Below are 20,144 nucleotides of genomic sequence, written 5' to 3' on the forward strand. Positions count from 1 at the left end.
GAATTAGATGCCATTTGGAAATAATTCATTTACTTCATTTTATACCACCAGCTTTGGATAAATTAAAATAAGAACAGACCCAAACGAATATTTAACACACAAATTGACTCAAGCTTTAAGATCAATTTAGCTTGGTTTGCACAGTAAATAATGAGATTAGTTGGATCAGTTTCTTTTATTGTGCAAAGTTTCTCTCCCCCCTCTTTGGAACATACAAAAGTATATGAACTTTTTACAGTGAACACCAAACCAACAGCTTTATGAGGATTAAAAACCATGTGTTTGTAACAATTAATAATATTGAAAAAACTCTACTGCATAAAACAGTAAAATAATAAGTTAACAAAAAGAAAAAATATATTTTTAAAAATGTTTCATCTTACTTTTTCAAACTGCCCATAAAAATACACTGATCAATTACAAAATGTTTAAAAAGGCAGCCTTTTCGGGCAACCGATATATAATATTTCACATTCACGTTGTTGCAGTCTGCTCATCTCACTCCTATCCAAATATCCACCTTGTGACTTGCTGGCACTGACGGTCTCATAAAAGTGCTTATTATATACATGGCCAACACTACGGTTTGCGTACACAGCATCCAAGCAGTCTGCATTTTTCAGCACATCTCTCTCGAGACGCCCACTTTTCTTTTTACCTTTGGTAAGAAATGGTCACAAAGTGTTCTTTTAGAAAGACAGGCGGCAGTGTTGCATCACAGTTCTTGTAGCCGGAGTTTTTTCTGAATGTCAGGACCAGCCACTGCAGCCTTGCCGAACCCCCTGGTGTCACACAGGGGGCTGGCCGTTGTGCCTCAGCCCAGTATAGGGCCACAGAAGCTGCTGGATGGTCATCCAGGAGTCTCCGGTGCCCACAGGTGCTGCATCTACTGCAGGCTGTAACATCAGGCTGGCCAACAGAGCCAGTAGAACAGCTAGAACTACAAGCAAGGCCACCCAAATCCATATACCCCTGGTGCCTCTGGACATTGCAGGCCTCCCCTCCATCAGACTGGGTGGAGCGTGATCTGTTGGGCTGGGACTGGGATGGAGAGTGAAAGAAACATTTAAAGAGGAAAGTACAACAGCATACCTTCAGCATACCATTTTTACTTATGCTAAATCAGGAAGGAGCAAGTAAAGCAAGTTCATGTCATTGTAATGAGCACTTTATATATCCTTAGCCCAGAAACATACTCTGTCCAAGTAGGTAAACGCAACCGTGTGGTTTCATCGTACATATTTAGCATGAAATCAAGTTTACATAGCTAGAAGCACTGGCATACACATACTTGTGTAGAGTATGTTCTGGGCCCTATTTTCATTAGAAAACAGCAGGTCATTAAAAACAAAACAAATGATTAAAAAAAAAAAAAAAAATGAAAATCAGTCTGAATAGGTGAGACGGCTGAGGCGACCTGAAGAGAAAACATTGAACATTCAGAGCAATGTGAAAGATGACAGCTGTTGCTGAAAGCAATGTTTGACAAAGTACATGATAAACAAGACAAACAAGAATGTTTCGATGTTTCAAGACAAACAGGAGTTCTGTAATAGACTGATATACATTGGTCAGACGGAGTAGTTGGCCAATATTTGACCATTTTGAGGTCTGCCAATAACAGAAGCAGCCATTCTGCCAATTTAATTGCCTTTCATTTTTTAAATTATATACACACACACCACCATTCAAAAGCTTGGAGTCTCTAAGATTTTTTTTTTTTTTTTTTTTTTAAGAATTATGCTCTCCAAGGCTACATGTATTTGATTAAAAAATACTGTAAATACAGTATTATTATACAATATTATTACAACTTAAAATAACAATTTTCTATTTTAATACATTTTTAAAACGTAATTTATTCCTGTTATGGCAAAGCTGGATTTTCAGTTTTCGGTGTTACAAAATCCTCTAGAAACCATTCTAATATGCTGATTTGATGCTCATCAAACATTTCTTATCAATATTAAAAACTGCTTAATATTTTTGTGGAAACCTTAAAAAAAATAATATTCTAAATGTTTTACTGTCATTTTTGCTTAGCTTGACTCCAAACTTTTGAACATATATCTCCACATATCTCCATCCTGCTCTCTATTTATCGGTCTACCACTTATCCTGTTTAAGAAAATACCAGAGAGAACATCAGCACAGCACACAACTCTGGGATCAGAGTACATTGCCAAATGCCCACAACTGTCCACCAGTGTGGGGGAAAAACAGATTTAAGAACTTTGTCTTCTCTCTGAAACCACAGATGGGCTGCTTAGCTCATTTGCTGTAAACCGAAGCAGAAGACATGCAGTGTGTCAGCACTGGTTTCATTTTTCCGCTGAAGAGAAAGCAAAGCTGATGAACTTTGTGGGTGTCCATAATTAAAGTTAGATTTTCTTAGCTTAGCTGCAGCAGCAAAAGGCAGTGACATTTTTGACAGAAAACCCTCGATTTGTAGTAGATAATGCCTGAATGCTGTAACAGAGAATAATGGAGGCGGGAGGTACACTAACGTCTTATTTGGCATTATGAAGGAGGTGATTTTGATGCCTAGTTCTGTTATGCTAGTCCTTCTTTCCTCTGGTTCCTCTTTCTGCTCCTTCTCTGAGTGAGAGTCTGTGTCATATCCATACCTGTACAAAGTTCACAGTGCACTGAGTGTCCACCATCTTGGCTCAAAGCCTTTACTGTGGCTCTGCATGACATGACCTTTTGATGGCACTTGAGCTTTATGGTTTTGACATGAAATCAGTGCGAAAGACGAAAGGTGCACAACAGATCTTCACACGTGACCTTACCTATTCATCAGAGTGGGCTCATCTATGTCGGCCCAAGTACCAGAGCTAATGAAGCGCTTTAGTGGTGGCCTCTTGGCTGCCATGTTCCTGTAAAGCGGTCGACACACAACCATGACATCCTTTCTCTCGTGCAAAGATGTGCACACAGTATTATAAAACCAACTGGCATACGACTCCAATAAAGCATGGCGCTAACGACGCCAAAGTCATGGGTTCCATTTCCAGAGATCCTACTGATAGGTGTATAATTTTAAATTGTTTGAATAAAAGTATCAGCCTAATGAATAAATCTTATTCTGATAAGTTTTGGGTCACACTAACCCATTTTTTTGGTGGACTAATACTGACAGGCAGGGCTCCGGTTGTGTTTTATGGACCATGCAATCTCAAAACAGCATCAGAACACTTACCATGGTGATCGGCGGGAGAGTCTCTCTACCTCAGTTTCTGCCATGTCTTTGGGCTGTGAATTAGAAACCACAGTTTATTCAGATGTTCTACTTCTTTTCTACCAAAAGCATCTCTGTAAGAAGAAACTAGACTCCTCACCATGTCAAAATGGGTCTGTCCTCCACTGCTGCGGGGAATGGTAGCTATACTGATGCGTCGGCTAGTGGTCTAAGGACAGAACACATAAAAATCAGTAAAAATTAACTCAGCAAGCTGAATTCACGATCTTGAAGTGGTGTGTTTTGTGCCTTAACTCACTTTGAAAATGTTTGCGGTTGACTGCTTCTTGTTTCTAAAATCATCTGCAATCACAAAAGAAAACCCATGTGGATAGACAAAAGAGAGAGACTGGTATTACCACTTTTTTTTTTTTTTTACAAGTTTACCAAGAATAATATCAACTTACCCCTCTCAGTGTGGGACCCAAAAGACCTCTCATTCGGCGTGAGGTTCTCCCTGAGCTCCAACAGCTCTGCGTGCTCTTTGGTGTACATCCTCCTCAAGTTCTCCACATGTTGAATCATCACCTCCACAGTTTTACCCACTCTGGTCTCCTACACATGCAAGGAAATTGAGATGCAAACAAGCAGGCATCTTTGTTAACTTTGGCTTTAGAGGGCTATTTTAGCACTCTGAAGGGCCTGAGTAAACACACAAACCTGATGAATGGCCCCGAGCATCTCTGAACGGCTGGACACTCTGGTCATGGATTGGATGAGGACTTCCAGGTTCTTCTGCAGACGATGGATCATCTCCATGGACTGGTTATCTTCCTCACACCGTGGAATCAGGGCCTATATAACAAAACAGTGTTATGTTCAAGCTACTTGTTGGAAGAAATTTTCAGTAAGAATTTTCTGAAATATAAATATTAAAAAAACATTGTCCAGAGCAAAGTACTACTTGCTTGCATTGACAATACATGATCATGTATTTTTTGATTTTATACCAGCAACAAGTGCACAAAATGACACAGACCTGCAGCAGACCTTTACAACTGTTCACTTCCTTCCGGACGTTCTCCTCAGCCAGGTCTCGTGAACGCTCCTCCAGGCGTAGCCTCTTCTCCAGGGTGAACACGTCACATTTGAATCCCAGAGAGAGCCGGTGGAACTCCGCCTGGCAGGAAGAGCACATGGTAAACACTCTAGAAACATCACTGACAAAACATATTTCAGGTTATTCACTAGTTCAGAATCTAATTCAGGTCTGTATGAAACATCTTTATACCATTATAACTATTCTGTAGAATTTTTTGTAATTTCCTAATTATTATGAAAACATAGGTGTTCAGATTTTGTGTGGATTTATTTATGAGCTACCAGTGTAACTTAAAGGGGTGGTTGATTGCGATTTCACTTTTTTAATGTTAGTTAGTGTGTAATGTTGCTGTTTGATCATAAACAATATCTGCAAAGTTACAAAGCTGAAAGTTCAATGCAAACGGAGATATCGTCTTTTAAAATTCTGTCAGTTTAATGCCTACAAAAACAACTGGTAAGGGACTACAACGAGTTACTTCCCAGGTCCGTTACGTCAAGAACCCAGAATTTTACATAAACCCTGCCTCCGGGGCAGCAAAGGGGGCGAGGCCATGCTGCGCTGCTTTAGAGAAGAGGAAGAGAAAACTAGAGGTGCACGTAAAAATCTATTCATATATGAATTGCGATTCTGTCTTCTAACGATTCTAATGGATTCACAAGTTTCAAAATCAATGTTCAAAAGCAGCGTTCTCATCCTGTTCCTGGCCTTGCCCCGCTCTGCACATGCTCTGCATCTCTCTCTCTCTCTCTCTCTCTCTCTCTCTCTCTCTCTCTCTCTCTCTCTCTCTCTCTCTCTCTCTCTCTCTCTCTCTCTCTCTCTCTCTCTCTCTCTCTCTCTCTCTCTCTCTCTCTCTCTCTCATGCATACTTTTCACATTTTAAAATGTAGTTAACCATAAACATACATACACTCTATGTTGAAATGGGACTGAATGAAAAAGAAGAAAAAAAACACCTCACCTCTATCTCTTTGTCACTTGGTGACAGGCTGCAGATGAAATGCACATTTCAGATTAATGGGAACATGAATATGTCAAGTTAGTCATGTGAAGACATGCTTGAATCAGATTAAAATTTATGGATATAAATTCAGTACACAAAGCATTAAAACCTGTTCTTGTCATCTTTGGTGGAATCGCTGGCATTTTCAGAGATGACAGATGTGTCACCTGAGGGAGGTAGAGGAGACTGACATTGATGGGAAACAAGCAGAAATAGATGAGAAAGAGGCAGACAGGGAGAGAGAGATCATTTATCTACCTTCTTTTTCTGTGGCCACTGAAGGCTCGCCATCCTCCTGAGCTTTTTGCTCCACAATGGCTTCCATACTGCTCATTTCCTGTAAGAGGACCATTTCATTTTAAATGTACAACCCAGGCATGTCAAGTTCAGCATATAGTTCACACTGGGCATCAGACGGCATGTTACGTTTATTAATAAGAACACAATCACGTGTAATTAAAATGAAAATACTTGGCAAAGCAGGTAGGACCAGATTCTCCAGGCTTTTGTTGTATTTTGCTTAGTTCATAGATTCTAGTGAGAATGGCTCTTACCTTCTTGAGCTTGTTCCTCAGAGTCAGAGGGTCTTTTTTGGAGCCTTGCACAGCAGAGATTGTTGGAAGATTACTACCCTCACTGACTGTGGGGTCAAAGGTCATGTCCTTCGCTTTTTCAGAAGCATCCTTCAATGAGTCAGCTGAGGCTGCTGAGTTTGAATCAGATGTGACCACTGTCCTTTTGCTGTCTGATTTGTCTAAAAAGAAAAAGAAAGAAAGAAGAGACACTTAAATAGCAACTCTGATCCAAAACATAGTGAGCAGACAAGGTGAGAGTAATGTTAATGTAGACTTTCATAATTCACACTATCAATTTCAAAACCATTTCAAAACCATAGCAAAAGCCAAATTGCTATTGAACATATTTAAAAAGCAAAACATGAATATAAATATTAACTAATTAAATTAGAATGGCATGCAGCCTTCAAGTATTTGTCAATTATGAACACATAGCTTTAAGTTTTCTTATGTAAATATTCAAGTAATCAGTCAGTAATGAAAACAAATAAATTAATAACAGTTCCTGATTTTCTCTTTTTCTTGTCAATAATGTTCACAGATTAATTTTAACGTAAAAATAGACATTGGCAAATCTGTGTTTCCATTAATCAACTTCATTTTGACCAAGAAGTGTATTCAATTGCTCCAAAAGCAGTCATCAGAAGCAGTACATTTGACATCCCTATTTCAAAGGTCAACAGGTAACATCCACAGGTGTATTTCCTCCTACCTGGTGAGTTCACCCCAGTTGATATCACCTCCGCCGCCTCTAGCATGGCCTCCTCTTCCTCTGCTAATGGCAGCAAGAGACTCCTAAACAAATAATTAATAAATGTACAGCAACTCTTTAAGATACACACAATTACAACACTAACATACTCAGTCCAGCAGCTCCTGTGTAATAAATATATTAAAATAATCAGTTGCACAAACAGGAAAAATACTCACTTGTCCGATTTTGCAGACACTTTAGAAAGCTGTCCCTCACTCAGTCTCTATAGGTGACAACAGAATGGCATTATGACCCAGTGACACACTCTGAACAGCAACGCATATACATTTGTGTAAACTACCATCATATGCAAATAAACATTACACACGCATGCATTTCCATACCTGTCCCAAGACATGGCAGATGAAATATAAGAGCTACACTCTGCTTCACACAGAGAGAGAAGTGCTAGATACTTACATAATGTGTGTGAGAGCTCTACAGCTGGCAGAGAGAGAGAGAAGATGGTAAAGACCGGAAGAGACAGAGAGGGAGTGACAGAAAGAGAGGGGGAGGGCTGGAGGGGGAGAGTACTTGTACTGGCAGAGTTCATTGAAGTGGGAGTGAAAAAGTGCTATACTTATTCTAAACATACTGATGAAAAACCACACACACAGCCTGAGCAACATATTTTATCATCAAGTTAAAAAAACACAAGGAATATAACAATTAAACAACCAACTAATAACACCAAAAAACGGTTGCAGGTCTGTTCCGATTGAGTCAGTCACCAGGGAAGAAACAAATGCATGATTATTTGGTTAGTTGCACTTAGCAAAGTTAGGATAGCAAAATAAATAGGCTTATGAAAAGCTTCCCATATTTTCTGTTGACATCAAAGGCTAAGAGCCCAATCTGTCATTTGGTAGAAGCTAGCCAAATTAGGCAGATCGCAACATTTATTGCACTTGACGTCCAATACAAAATATGGGTACTAAAGCAAAACCTGTTTAAGAAACCAGTTAAAGGGGTCATATGATGCGATTTCAATTTTTCCTTTCTCTTTGGAGTGCTTGAGAATACAAATCCAAAGAGATATTCTTTATAAAAGTTCAGAGTCAGCCACACCTACCTAAAACGGCTCGCTCTAACACGCCCCCACATATCTACCTCACTATGTGGGAAGATTTGCATAACGCCGCCCAAATGTTCACGCAAAGAAAGAAGGCGTAACTTTTAGTCTCACTGCAGTTTTGTTGACGCTGCAGCCATGTCGTGAAGACGCTGTGTGCTTCGTTGTGAAAGCGAAACTACTTTGTTTGGTCTTCCAAAAGAGGACGATATCCGCTTCGTCATGCCTTGAGCTGATCTGTGCTGGTCGCTGAGGGAATACATCAACTTTCACCGTGGACGAAGCGGAATCCAGCCGCTTCGTCCGTCACATGTGGTTGCCGCTCATTCGTCGGATCCGCCGGGCGCACCCTTCTCGACCCCGCCACCTCAGCTCACGCGTTTTTTGAACCTTAAACCGCATAAACACATTTCATTACACCAAATACACAAAATAATGTTCTTTTTAGCTACATCATATGACCCCTTTAATATATTTGATGAATAAAAAGTATAAATGAACAGCATTCATTTGAAATAGAAATTTTATATAAAATTATATATACATTTACTGTCACTTTTACTCAGTTGAATGCATCCTTGCTGAATAAAAGAATTATTATTATTATTTTTTTTTTTATATAAGCATCATACTGACCCCAAAATTTTGAATGGCAGTGTAAACTAGCTTTTATGCATTTAGGCTAGACCCGAATATGAAGCATTTCTTTAAAACCAATACATGTTATAGGACAGTTGAATTATCCCCTACCTACACTGATGTCTAGTAATATGCTGCATGCTGTATTAATAGAGGTTTAACACTGCCCACTCCCTATGAACTGAAGTGCAGAGAAGCCCTCAGATGAAGTGCGGTTTATTTTGGTTGCACTCCAAGTTCACCTAAATATCTCCCATCTTATCATTATAAGTTAACAACGTTCATGACAGAGTCAACAATGGGGCAATTAGCACACTTCCTATGTCAGAATAATGCTTAGCTTTGCAGATTAATAAAATAGTTAATATCTGATCCTGGACAAACAAACGGGCAAATTCAACTTACGAAACCAGGTTGTCAGATGCTTGTATTAACTTGAAAAGCAGCTCACACAAAGCAGTTCTAAACAACACCGAAAGCCCTGGCACATCACATCGATAAGAGGGTAGGCACGTCCTCTCACGAGCAGTCATTCTTGCTTACCGCCATCCAGAACTCTCTCAATCGGCCAACTGCAGGCTCCCCTTTATGGCACAACAGAAAAGGTAGCTACTCTCTCACTACACAGGACCACCGAAGTTTTTTTACAAAGGAACATGAAAAGAGAGAAAGGCAAAACTAGAAAGAAACAGAAACACAAAAGAGGAAGAGGAAGAAATGGCAAGCGGCGCTACAAACGCAACAAGCTTCCCCTTGGTTTCCTCTTCGTCCTCAAACTGACCTGCGAGTCACTCATGTCGGCTGTGGCGGCCGCACGCTCTCCCTCAGATCCTCTGTGGCAATGGGCTGCTGGGTCCTGACCCGGGAGGAAAGAGAAAGTTTGTCACTGTATTGTCGGTTTGTTTTTCTGATATTTTCAGAATGCAGCTGCTCTCAGTAAGTGCAATGATGGTTTGTGTGCTCCAGCAGAGCATGGATGGGGCGTCTGTCCGAGCCTGGCCGCACAGGTGCATGGTAACATGCAAAGCGAGGCTCTGTCAGTAGTAATAACTCCTTAATATGTCTACACAAAACAGCCCAACACAGGAAGAGACGACACGCATTTGACTAGCAAATGTAATCTTTGGGTGTGTGGTAGGCATTTTGAATGAAAGCAGACCATAATTTATTTTTAGTGAATCATTAACTAGCACTTTATATCAGTGAGCCAGAGAAAATCCACAAGCAAATGCTGATAGATGGAAATTGTACCTTCCTGTATTAGAATCACCAACTTCAGGCTGGCCCGATGAGGGAGATACCATCTCGGAGGTCACAAGGGAGGAAGGTTCAGTAGATGAAATAAGGTCTTTGACTGAGGTCACCTGTTCATGGGGCGTCTCGGAGCTCACAGATGTATCATCTGGAGAGTGAGTGGGTAAATGTAAGGGTAAGACACATTAAAAGAGATTAAATAAATTCACACTGAATTAGAAATAGTCATAACAGGAACATTAAAACTTTAATTTTGTGTTATTAAAATCATTTAATATTCAAATGACAAATGAAATGTATTTTAGTCTAGTACTGTATGTTGCTAAAATGATAGAGAACATTAAGCAGAGAAGGACCGTGAGAGGAAGAGCTTTTACCAGCACACTGACTGTGGGTGTGAGGCAGAGGAGCAGCCTGCTCGTGGGCGTCCTCAGGCCCAGTGCACTCTGGGAGTCTGTCTTCCTCCTGCAGTGGCCAGGAAAAGATTCAGAAGGCCAACATAAAATGAACCTTTACTCTGCCAGAGAAAATGTCTCCCCAAAGACGACATATTGGCTACTTTTGAATGATGACTGGGTGCAAATCCACACTTCAGACATTTGCAATGCAAATTGTGGCAAGTTCATTCAGGTGTGATGTGCAATACCCTCTCAATGTGTGTTTGCGTGTGTACACTGGTTCTAAAGGTCATCCAATTTCCCGCTAGCATTCAGGAAGTAGCATTCTCTAGTAAAACTATGAACCCGGCGGCAGCGAGTCACATGGATCCACCGACCATGCCAAACATTAAACTTCAATGGCAACAAAAAGAACAATGTGGTTTGGCATGCCTAACACATGACAAGCTCACTAAAAAATGTTTTTGTATTTCATGGTCAGCCACTCTGAAAGCTTGTATTTAAAAAGTATGAAACGCTTTGAACTTCACTATATCAATGAGCATAAAACAGTTGCTTTTGTGTCACTGCATCATTAGGGTGGCCCTTATTGGGGGGTAAATATTATTTATTGGAAACCTCTCACCCCCTCATTTGTTTCTCCACTAGAAGTATGTAATGTATGCAAAATACCATCCAGATAATTTGTCATTTAGGGTATGCGTATCTTTTTATCAACAGGTACTTCAAGATCTGATTGGTAATATTAGCAAATGTTTTGTTCACTGATAAACTTTTGACTGTTTTTTTATATCAGGTGACTCCCTAACCATTAGGCCTTATGGTTAGAGAGTCGGACTTATAACCTGAAGAACCACGACTGAGGCCCTTGAGCAAGGCACCAAACCCCCAGTTGCTCCCCGGGCGCTGGAGCAAATGGCCACCCACTGTTCCGGGTGTGTGTGTGTTCACTACTCACTGCTGTGTGTGTGCACTTGGTATTGGTTACCATACTTGGCAACATGTCACGACAATAGCAGAATACTCACAACTTCTTTATTCTTGATCTCCGTCAGGACTTCCTAAATGAAGATACTGGTTCCTGGGCAAACAGTTCAAATGCAAGAAAGAGGTGTTGCGCTTATCCAAGAGTACAACGGACTCCTCTCAAAGACTGAAGAACAAACGCAGTTCATTATGCAGATTGTCAGACAGCACCAAAGTCTGTTTCCAGGTCCTCGCATGAGTACTGTGGTTGAAGGACTTTTCGGATCATCATAAATATCTGGATCAGATCTCAGTTTTGTTCCAAGTTCACTTTCTTCACCAGTACAGTCATTTCACTTTTTAACATTCTGCTTCTACATCTGCAAGAACTTTCAGCTGAAGGCCATGTCGGATTGTCATCACGATCTAGATCAGATCACAATTTTTTAAAGTTCTCATCAGCAGCATTGTAATGTAACTTTTTTTTTTTTTTTTTTTAAGATTTTATTTTTGGCGTTTTATGCCTTTATTACGATAGGACAGTAAGTGGACAGGAAACGAAGTGGGAGAGAGAGAGGGGGACGGGATCGGGAAAGGTCCGTGAGCCGGGACTCGAACTCGGGGCGGCTGAATCTCATTGGTGCTACATGTTGGTCTAACAACACTGTTCTATGTTCTGGTTTTTAACCTAATTCACAGTTTACTAATGGTCTTGTAAAATTATTAATGACGTGCTGTTATAGTCATTAAGACAGAATTTCAATTTTGTTGCTCACACCCCAAACCTCCAATCTCAGCAAAATTTGGTTTGTTTCCATTTCCCATGAAGGGGAGTTGACTGGGCGGGTGAGAGCAGAAGATTTCAAAAGTACAAAAATAAGGGCCACCCTATGCATCATAAGACAGACCACAAGAATGATAACATTTACACAACTATTAATTGATTTGTTTGATGATAGTTTGTAGAGAGGTTTTATGGGAAATGAAGATGAGAGAAACCGAAATATACCTTCAGAGATGTAAAAGGCCTCTGCGTTCCTCTCTCACCCACAAACAGAGTTTCTGAAAAAGAGAGAAAAAAAGGTCATGAAATGGCATTCATAACCCATTTTATTTACATAACATATTTCCTAGCAGAGCAGCATATTTAATGAGCACAAGAAAGGGATTCACCTATAAGGATTAACTAATATTAAAATTCTATACTATTTTGTGAAAATAAATTAAAAATTAAAAATCAATTGTTTTCAATGTGAAATGTAGGCATCACAATGTTAAAATGTACAGTACAAACAACTGCTATTGATTTAGAGATTTTAAATAAAAAAATCAGCCAATAACCAATATGGTACCAATACACTGTGCATCCCATAAACATGTGTTAACTGTAAATCTAAAACAAAAGCCTAAATATCTTAGCCTAGGGGTTGTTAACCAAACATTTCAGAAGCAGAAATAATTGTTACATTTTCAGGAAAGATTACAAAGTACATAAACATTTTTCAACACAATAGCAACTGGATTAGAAATATTTATAATACAAAACGGTGCTATTAAAAAAGTTTTAGAGATATAAAAATCAGCCTATTTAAACTTCACATTTTACATTTTTTAATGCTTTAATGTCATGTCCAGTTGTTATGGTCACATAATGGGGCTTATAAAGTGACAAGCCTCTGTTGTTATTCAGCAGTCATGTGGTCAAGGATGGGGGACAGAGGATAAAGGTTTACTTTACATACTGACCAAAGATGGCAGAACAATGGTAGAAGGAAAGCCAAAAAAGGTCTGGAGCTAGAGTGACCCTGCTTTTCCAGCTTGTGTTTAAGCTTCAGGGATGGCTTCCTGCCCTGTGCCACTAAAGGGTAAGGAAGGATTATATGGCCCGAGGAATCTGACACAGACCGGTTGTCCACTAGGTGTGACCATGTACACCAGACAACTTCATCTCCAATCACACACCCCCATTAGACCTGAATCAAGATTTATTCACATCCAAAAAGGTTCTTCTTTAGAGAGGAAAAACACACCATTTGAGTATAAAACCTTCTCCATCTTGCAATTTCAGACACTAACTTTGAAACCTCTTCAGAATCTTGTTTGCAATCTAAACTTAACCTTCTCCCTCAGCCCTTTCCGTTATCTTCTCCTTGTCCTCCACAGTCTCTGTGTGTTCCACCTCCTCCTCTTCCTCCTGTTTCAGGGCCTGTAGTTCTTCTTCATCACAACAGAGCTCCTGAAGCATCTCCTGGTCAGGCCCGAGCTCTTGTAAAGGTGGAGACTCAGACAACACATATTCCTCATCCCATTCAAGAGAGGGGCCATCCAGCTCTTCCACAACCTGAAGGTACACAATCACACCAGTCACATGTCAACCACACAGGTCAACAAACACTATATTAAAAGTATATGGGCCTCCCCAGCTTACTCCTAGTTCTTCAAAATGTTTCTTCTTCATTAACTTGAACATTTTGGCAAGCTTTTGGAGATTCTGGAACACTATGCATAGCAATATATACAAATAAACTGAACTGGAAAATAATAAAAGTGAATCAAACTAAGACATGAACCAAGTTCTGAACATAAGAACATTGTGGGGTAATAGGTCAATGGCGTCTAATCTCTTGAGATGAAGTCAAGTTTCATACTGGCTTACAAACCACACTTGCCTCCTACACACACAGCGCTCAGCATCTTGTAATGAGACTGTAAAAGTATCCATCTGTGATCTGCAGAAGCTCGCAAAAATCTTTATTTCTGTTTTGCCCAGGGCTGAATCTAAATCGGTCATGAGTTTTAAAGCCCACATATGCTGAAGCATGTGCAGGCAGTGAAAGCAAGTATTCAGTGAGGTTCAATACCTGCTGTAGGTGATCCGGTGTTTGGCTGCTGGCCTCTCTGTTGTCCAGCGGAGCCTTTAGTCGGTCAAGTTCCTCTTGCAACTGCTCCTTCTGATTCTCCTGCTCTTGTACCCTAAAAATTCACACAAAACCCACTGAATTCACAACACTCCAAAAAGACAATATCTCTTTGACTAAACCTTTTGTGCAAACTCACTATATTGCAACTTCTGCAAAAAGTGAATGAAAATCAATTCACTGATTAATCCTGATTCCCCCAAATGACTCTGAATAGCTCAGTCTACAAAAATACAATTATTCTGGTTATTGAAAAGCATTACACATGAGACCACGCCCCTGCAATGTTGATCAAAATTTGAAATACATCAAGAATCGGATCATGACTTCTTCAATCAAAACCTATCAGTGAGGTACCTAAAGATTCTCTTGTTACACAGAAAACACATTCTAACAAACATAATCCCCATACATCCTCAGCAGATGTCTGAACTGTTCACAAATGCTACAAAAGCAAAAGAAGGACATACTATACCCAATCTGCAGGCCCAAGCAATGTCCCATTGCTCCTTCACCCCAATCTTAGAGCACTACTGGACAGTGCAACTCCTTAACTTCCCTGGCTTCTCTCAACAGCCTTTGCCTTTTATTCAAAGTACACTGACTAACGTAGCCTTGAAAACCGTGTAATGTCAGATTAGCGACACCTCTTCAGTGAACCAAAAACAGCTTGAGGGGGGTCAAACGGAACAGCCCCCTGACAAAAGCTTCTAGAGACATTCACACAGACATGGACTAAATTGGTAAGGCCTTGCCCCATAATCCTTCCACTGCTTTGAAAAGGGTGAGGTTTCAAAATGAATATACTCTGGTTAAAAAATTAAAAAAAAACCTATGTCCACTTATCTCTTCATTAAAATGATTACAGTTTACAATCTCAAGGCTTCCATAGTCTCTGTTAACTGCATGGCCATGTTGGTGTACCACCGATATCTGCTACTAAGATCAAACTCTAAATTAAGTTACTATGTCTAAATGTAACTTATGGAATACCACAAGTATCTGAAAAAACTAATATGACAGAAATAATCATGAAAACACAAGGTTTCATCCCAGCGGCACAAGACCCTACTGGCAGATACCAGAAGAATCTATCTCCATTGAGAGGCATACAAAAATCTGATGAAATACATTTTTTTTGCTAGCAACACACAAAATTGGAAATATTTCATTATAATAAAGTAGCTGTTTTGCCAGTGACTGTTTTTGGAGGCATGAGAAAGTGTCTGCTGCCATTCACATCACAGAATTAGTCTCATGGCATTTACTACAGATAAGGTGATAAAAGTCTTACGTTTTATGGTCACATTAGCAAAGTTTTGGTGAAATTGTGTTGGTGAAAGGGCCATATGCTACTGTCAAGTAGTGTAGCGATGTATGAAGCACCTTTCTGTTAGTCACTGCCGCGAATTTTCGAGACCAAACAGAACCATTTTCGAAATCTCACGTGAAATTCCTGAATACGTATATTCCTGTTGAAGTGGATTTCACTCGTGAAAATTCATAACACAATGGTAAATATGACTGGAAAATGGAGAAAAAATTAATTCCAAAAAACTCCCCATAAAAAGATAGCTAATAAAAACATCTCTGCTACCAACTCAGTCCACTCACTTGACAGACAGCTGCAAAATCTCAGTACGAGAACGTCGCATGTTGCTAGCCATCTTTAGAAGCTCCCTCTCCAGAGAGTCTGTGTACTGGTCCAACTGCTCCAGACTGTGGGTCCAGTCACTCCTCCTCTGCTCGAGCTGCACCTCCAGGCCCTGCAGGAGTTCACAAAATCAACAATGAGGTTTAATGACTAAATACATCACACAGTGCACCAGTCAGTCATTAATACCAGCTAAATCTTACTGAATGCGGTAATAAGATAAAAAAGTTTAATCAAAGATCATCTTAAGGAGAGTCAGAGTTCCTCTGATCTGACACACTGCCCCTGTGCATCGTAGGAATTAGCCTAAATATTGGCCTGTATAGTCGACCATCAGGGAAGACCACACATACTGATGCGGTCCACTGAATACACACAATAAGAGTCAACATGTCCAGCCAGGCAGTTATGCAATGTGGTAGATAAAAGTTCAGACAAGGGGAGAGGAGTTCTTGTATAATTTTAACTGCCCATGTGTATCTCATATAATGTTATCAGGATTAGTTAATTACATATGTGCCAAAATTTGCATAACCGTTTTGATGGATACTTTCCAATCTGACTTAGTTGAAGAAATCCCGTTACCTGTATCTTGAGGTCAGTGTTGACCTCCTTCGTTTCAATGTGCTCTGTAAGACCTCTGAATGCTGTGAGACAGGTCATGCAGTCTTCCTTAAACTCCCTTTTCTGGAACAATTCATGATTGACACTGTGAACACTCCAAAACACCAGCATCATACTAAACCAGCATTCAGGTGTCTAAGGACGGAAAGCTGGCAAAATTAATATCAGACTAACTGAAGTTTGCTTAAAAATTGTGAGTGTGATGGCTGGTTAGTTGGTTACCAGTCTGCTGATCAGAGATTTATACTCTAGAGAGAGCTGCTCTGGAGTCGGGCCTTGGAGGAGCAGAAGAACCTCACGATCTAGAGTCACATCCAGAGAAGATGCAAAACAAACAGAGGACGACAGATGCTCCAAACCCTAAAAATACACAGACATGCATAATGTATAATAATGTATAAGCAATATAAAATTAATTTCTATCAATATTTTATAATATTACAACATAATATAACATTTAAAATATTTTAAATATAAATATATTTTATAAATATATACATTTTTATATTTTGTATTTATTTATACTTATTTATTGAATAAATAAATAAATATCTATCATCTCTAGGGTTTACAGAGAATGGTCAGAAAAAGAGAAAATATCCAGTGAGCGGCAGTTCTGTGGGCGAAAATGTCTTTTTGATGCCAGAGGTTAGAGGAAAATGGAAAGACTGGTTAGAGCTGGTAGATATGCAACAGTAACTCAAACAACCACTTGTTACAACCGAGGTATGCAGAAGATCATCTCTGAAAGCACAACACATCGAACCTTGAAGCAGATGGGCTGTAGCGGCGGAAGACTGCACTGGGTGCCACTCCAGTCAGCAAAGATCTGAAAACTGAGGCTACAATTTGCACAAGCTCACCAAAATTAAGACACAATAGATTGGATGAGTCTCGAATTCTGACATTCAGATGGTAAGGTCAGAATTTGGCATAAACAATATGAAAGCATGGATCCATCCTGCTATGTATCAACAGTTCAGGTTGCTGGTGGTGTAATGGTGTGGAGGATATATTCTTGGCACAATTTGTGCCCTTCAGTACCAATTGAGCATTGTTTAAACGCCACAGCCTGCCTGGGTATTGTTGCTGTATTATTGTTGTAGTATTATCCATCGCTTTATGACCACAGTGTACCTATCTTGTGATGACTATATGGACCAAAATCTCTGAGGAATGTTTCTAGCACCTTGTTGAATCTATGCCATGAAGAATTAAGGCAGTTTAGAAGGCAAAAGATGGTCTAACCCAGTACTGGCAAGGTATACCTAATAAAGTGGCCAGTGAGTATATATAAACAATATTGTTTTTTAGTATGTAGTTATCACCAGCTACAATAATGGAAGCACCCACAGCAAAAAAAAATAATAATTGTGAAATAAAGCACATGTAGTCAGACTCATTGTAATGCCTAAAGTTTGGTATAAAGCACAGAGAGGGTGTGGATTACTGAGTGCACTCTATGGCAGTAAAGTGGGAGAGAGTGGGTGGACAGAAAACAGCACATAAGTGCTGGTGGGTGTGGAGAGAAAGAGACACTCCAAATCATGGACGGGACAAAGACATACACGGGAATTGCAAACACAAAACACACTGCAAACCTCCAGGGGATTCTGTGCCAGTGCCAACTCTGTCTGAAGAGAGCCTGAACTCATCTGATTTAGTCTGTAGGCCACAGAAAGAGAGAGACCTGGGCTGCAAACACATACATACACAGTTAGAAGAACATGTGAAGCAATTTCTGATGTTTGTGCAAGTATTATGCTTGCCATTAATAAGATCAATTAATCAGCTAATATTTTCATTGCTATGTGTTAAGTGCATTACAGAGCTCTTACATTGTCATATCAGGCTGCATCATCTGCATTTGACTCTCCAGTTTGTTCTTGTCTGCTCTCAACAGCTGAAGCAAGCACAACATGGATCCAAAATTAACTCCGTAATCCCAAATTAACACATGGACAATAATTCAACACTCTGGAGTAAATTATTTTACTTATTCCATGGTTATCACATGTACACTTGCTTATCTACAATAATTTTTTAGGTTTTAGTCCCTAAAACATTTGCATGTAGAACTACTTTCTTACAATACTGATTAAGCATTCTGAGTGAGTAAAACTGTGTCTGCTTTGCCTCTCAACCAAATACATGATTTGTCACATTATTATACATTTCTATGGTATTTTCTCATGGACAGTCACCACATTTCTGAGTTTCCAATGAAATCATATATATAGACTACTGTGCAAAAGTTTGGGGGTCATAAGAATTTTTTAATGTTTTAGAAAAAAACATGACCATTCAGAAATCATTCTAATATACCAATTTCACTAACCAGGTTCACTACATCCATTTGTATGCCTTGTAAACTTAAACATTTGGTTTTCTGCGTTGGATTTTAAATTGCTGTTGCAAATGTTGCTTATTTGACACACAAATAGTGTAATCTAGCTGGTCAGCAGAGTGCAAAAATATAAATTGAAGCATCAGCTACAAACAAATTAGTAATGTTCTATGAAAAATATCTCTAGAAAATATAAAAATATACTGGTATAAAAATAAAAAATTGATTATCCTTCTGTGAAATCAGATACTGGCCTGTTGAGTTCATTTGTAGTAGGCTGTATGGCTCTTTGAAGATCTGTTTATGTGAAACTTTAACAAATTGGGCAGACATGGCAATATGATATCTAAATAAAATGTGGTCACCCTGGAATTACTTAAAGGGGTCATATGATGCGATTTCAAGTTTTCCTTTCTCTTTGGAGTGTTACAAGCTGTTCGTGAATAGATAAGATCCCTAAAGTTGCAAAGACTAAAGTCTCAAACCCAAAGAGATGTTCTTTATAAAAGTTAAAGAGCAGGTCATATGGGTTTTCGAGCTTTTGCAGTTTGTAAGATAGCTATCCTTCAATGTAAACAGTCTGCAAGTTGTTAATCAAAAGAGTGCATGATAAAGACATTGTCTCTCAAAAGAAAGAGTCGACTCAGAATCGCCTTAACGAGTCGCTATATTTTCAAATCTTCTGCCTGTTACTGATCTACGTCACTGGGTAACACATTAGCATAATCCCCGCCTGCCCATGAAATACGGACACTCATTGTGTCGAGAAGATGCTGTGTTCCACGATACCACAGCAATACAATTCAAACCTTTTGTTGTGCTCATCATTTTACCGAGGACTGCTTCTCTAATCTTGCCTTTTATCTTCGTTGGCTTCTAATCTTCTTTATTTGGACCAACAAGCGTCTTCAAACCACAACCTGTAAGTACGATTGATACGTTGTGTGTAAATTTTCAATTGGGTGCTCAAAATATGTCTTTTTTTTTGTGCTAATGTGATGTATACCTAGTGCAGCTTTAGGTTTCCAGGTAAAGCACAATATTACTGTTTTACTGAAATAGTTCTGATAATTCGCTGTGAACCCACTATTTCCTAAGAATGTGTCGAATAATGTAGACTGTGGTTGTTCTAATTACTTCGTTTCATAATAAAGTATGTAGTGTAGCGCACAGACTTCATAATCATTGTGAAAGTGCTGTTTATGTAGTTATAGGGTTAATGCAGGGAGTAAAAGACCCAGTAGAGAGAGACGAGTTAGTTAGGCTGGCACTCTGCTAACGTATCCACCATTATTGTTTTGTTAAGTGTTTACAGTTTAGCAGCTAAACTTTAGCTGTGGGCACGATTCGCTTGCATAAGTGTCAGACATTACAGTAGACATATTTTGGTTTTCAAACTATTGTTTCATCAGTTAGTCACGTTAGCACTTGGCTAACATATCCACCATTATTGTTTTGTTAAGTGTTTACAGTTTAGCAGCTAAACTTTAGCTGTGGGCACGATTCGCTTGCATAAGTGTTAAACAAAATGTTTTTATGTCATTATTTTAAGAACTGATTGGAGCACTATATTATTGTTTTATGTAAAGGTGCATGCTAGGGTTGCCAGGTTGTCACAACAAAACCCGCCCAATTGCTACTCAAAACTAGCCCAATC

The 20,144-nt window shown here is 39.4% G+C and overlaps 1 protein-coding gene across 1 annotated transcript in view; it reads right to left on the reverse strand.

Moving 5' to 3' along the window:
- Window positions 1-147: 147 nt before the first annotated feature.
- Window positions 148-20,144, reverse strand: part of LOC107664834 (lymphoid-restricted membrane protein-like) — a 26,798-nt gene continuing 6,801 nt past the window's right edge. The window contains exons 12-37 of the mRNA XM_016455515.1: window positions 17,979-18,043; window positions 17,742-17,835; window positions 16,363-16,500; window positions 16,102-16,203; window positions 15,477-15,628; window positions 13,806-13,917; window positions 13,063-13,285; window positions 11,954-12,006; window positions 9,958-10,045; window positions 9,578-9,728; window positions 8,065-8,077; window positions 6,792-6,838; window positions 6,574-6,656; window positions 5,841-6,040; window positions 5,545-5,623; window positions 5,396-5,453; window positions 5,245-5,272; window positions 4,221-4,361; window positions 3,902-4,036; window positions 3,649-3,796; window positions 3,501-3,544; window positions 3,342-3,410; window positions 3,203-3,255; window positions 2,793-2,879; window positions 2,502-2,627; window positions 148-1,041 (exon numbers count right to left, since the gene is read on the reverse strand). Coding sequence (XP_016311001.1) covers window positions 789-1,041; window positions 2,502-2,627; window positions 2,793-2,879; window positions 3,203-3,255; window positions 3,342-3,410; window positions 3,501-3,544; window positions 3,649-3,796; window positions 3,902-4,036; window positions 4,221-4,361; window positions 5,245-5,272; window positions 5,396-5,453; window positions 5,545-5,623; window positions 5,841-6,040; window positions 6,574-6,656; window positions 6,792-6,838; window positions 8,065-8,077; window positions 9,578-9,728; window positions 9,958-10,045; window positions 11,954-12,006; window positions 13,063-13,285; window positions 13,806-13,917; window positions 15,477-15,628; window positions 16,102-16,203; window positions 16,363-16,500; window positions 17,742-17,835; window positions 17,979-18,043 — 2,742 coding nt within the window. The 3' untranslated portion in view covers window positions 148-788. The remainder of the gene's footprint in view (window positions 1,042-2,501; window positions 2,628-2,792; window positions 2,880-3,202; window positions 3,256-3,341; window positions 3,411-3,500; window positions 3,545-3,648; window positions 3,797-3,901; window positions 4,037-4,220; window positions 4,362-5,244; window positions 5,273-5,395; window positions 5,454-5,544; window positions 5,624-5,840; window positions 6,041-6,573; window positions 6,657-6,791; window positions 6,839-8,064; window positions 8,078-9,577; window positions 9,729-9,957; window positions 10,046-11,953; window positions 12,007-13,062; window positions 13,286-13,805; window positions 13,918-15,476; window positions 15,629-16,101; window positions 16,204-16,362; window positions 16,501-17,741; window positions 17,836-17,978; window positions 18,044-20,144) is intronic.

This window comes from Sinocyclocheilus anshuiensis, unplaced genomic scaffold (assembly GCF_001515605.1).
Source record: "Sinocyclocheilus anshuiensis isolate Anshui unplaced genomic scaffold, SAMN03320099.WGS_v1.1 scaffold299, whole genome shotgun sequence".
In the NCBI taxonomy this organism is placed as follows: domain Eukaryota; kingdom Metazoa; phylum Chordata; class Actinopteri; order Cypriniformes; family Cyprinidae; genus Sinocyclocheilus; species Sinocyclocheilus anshuiensis.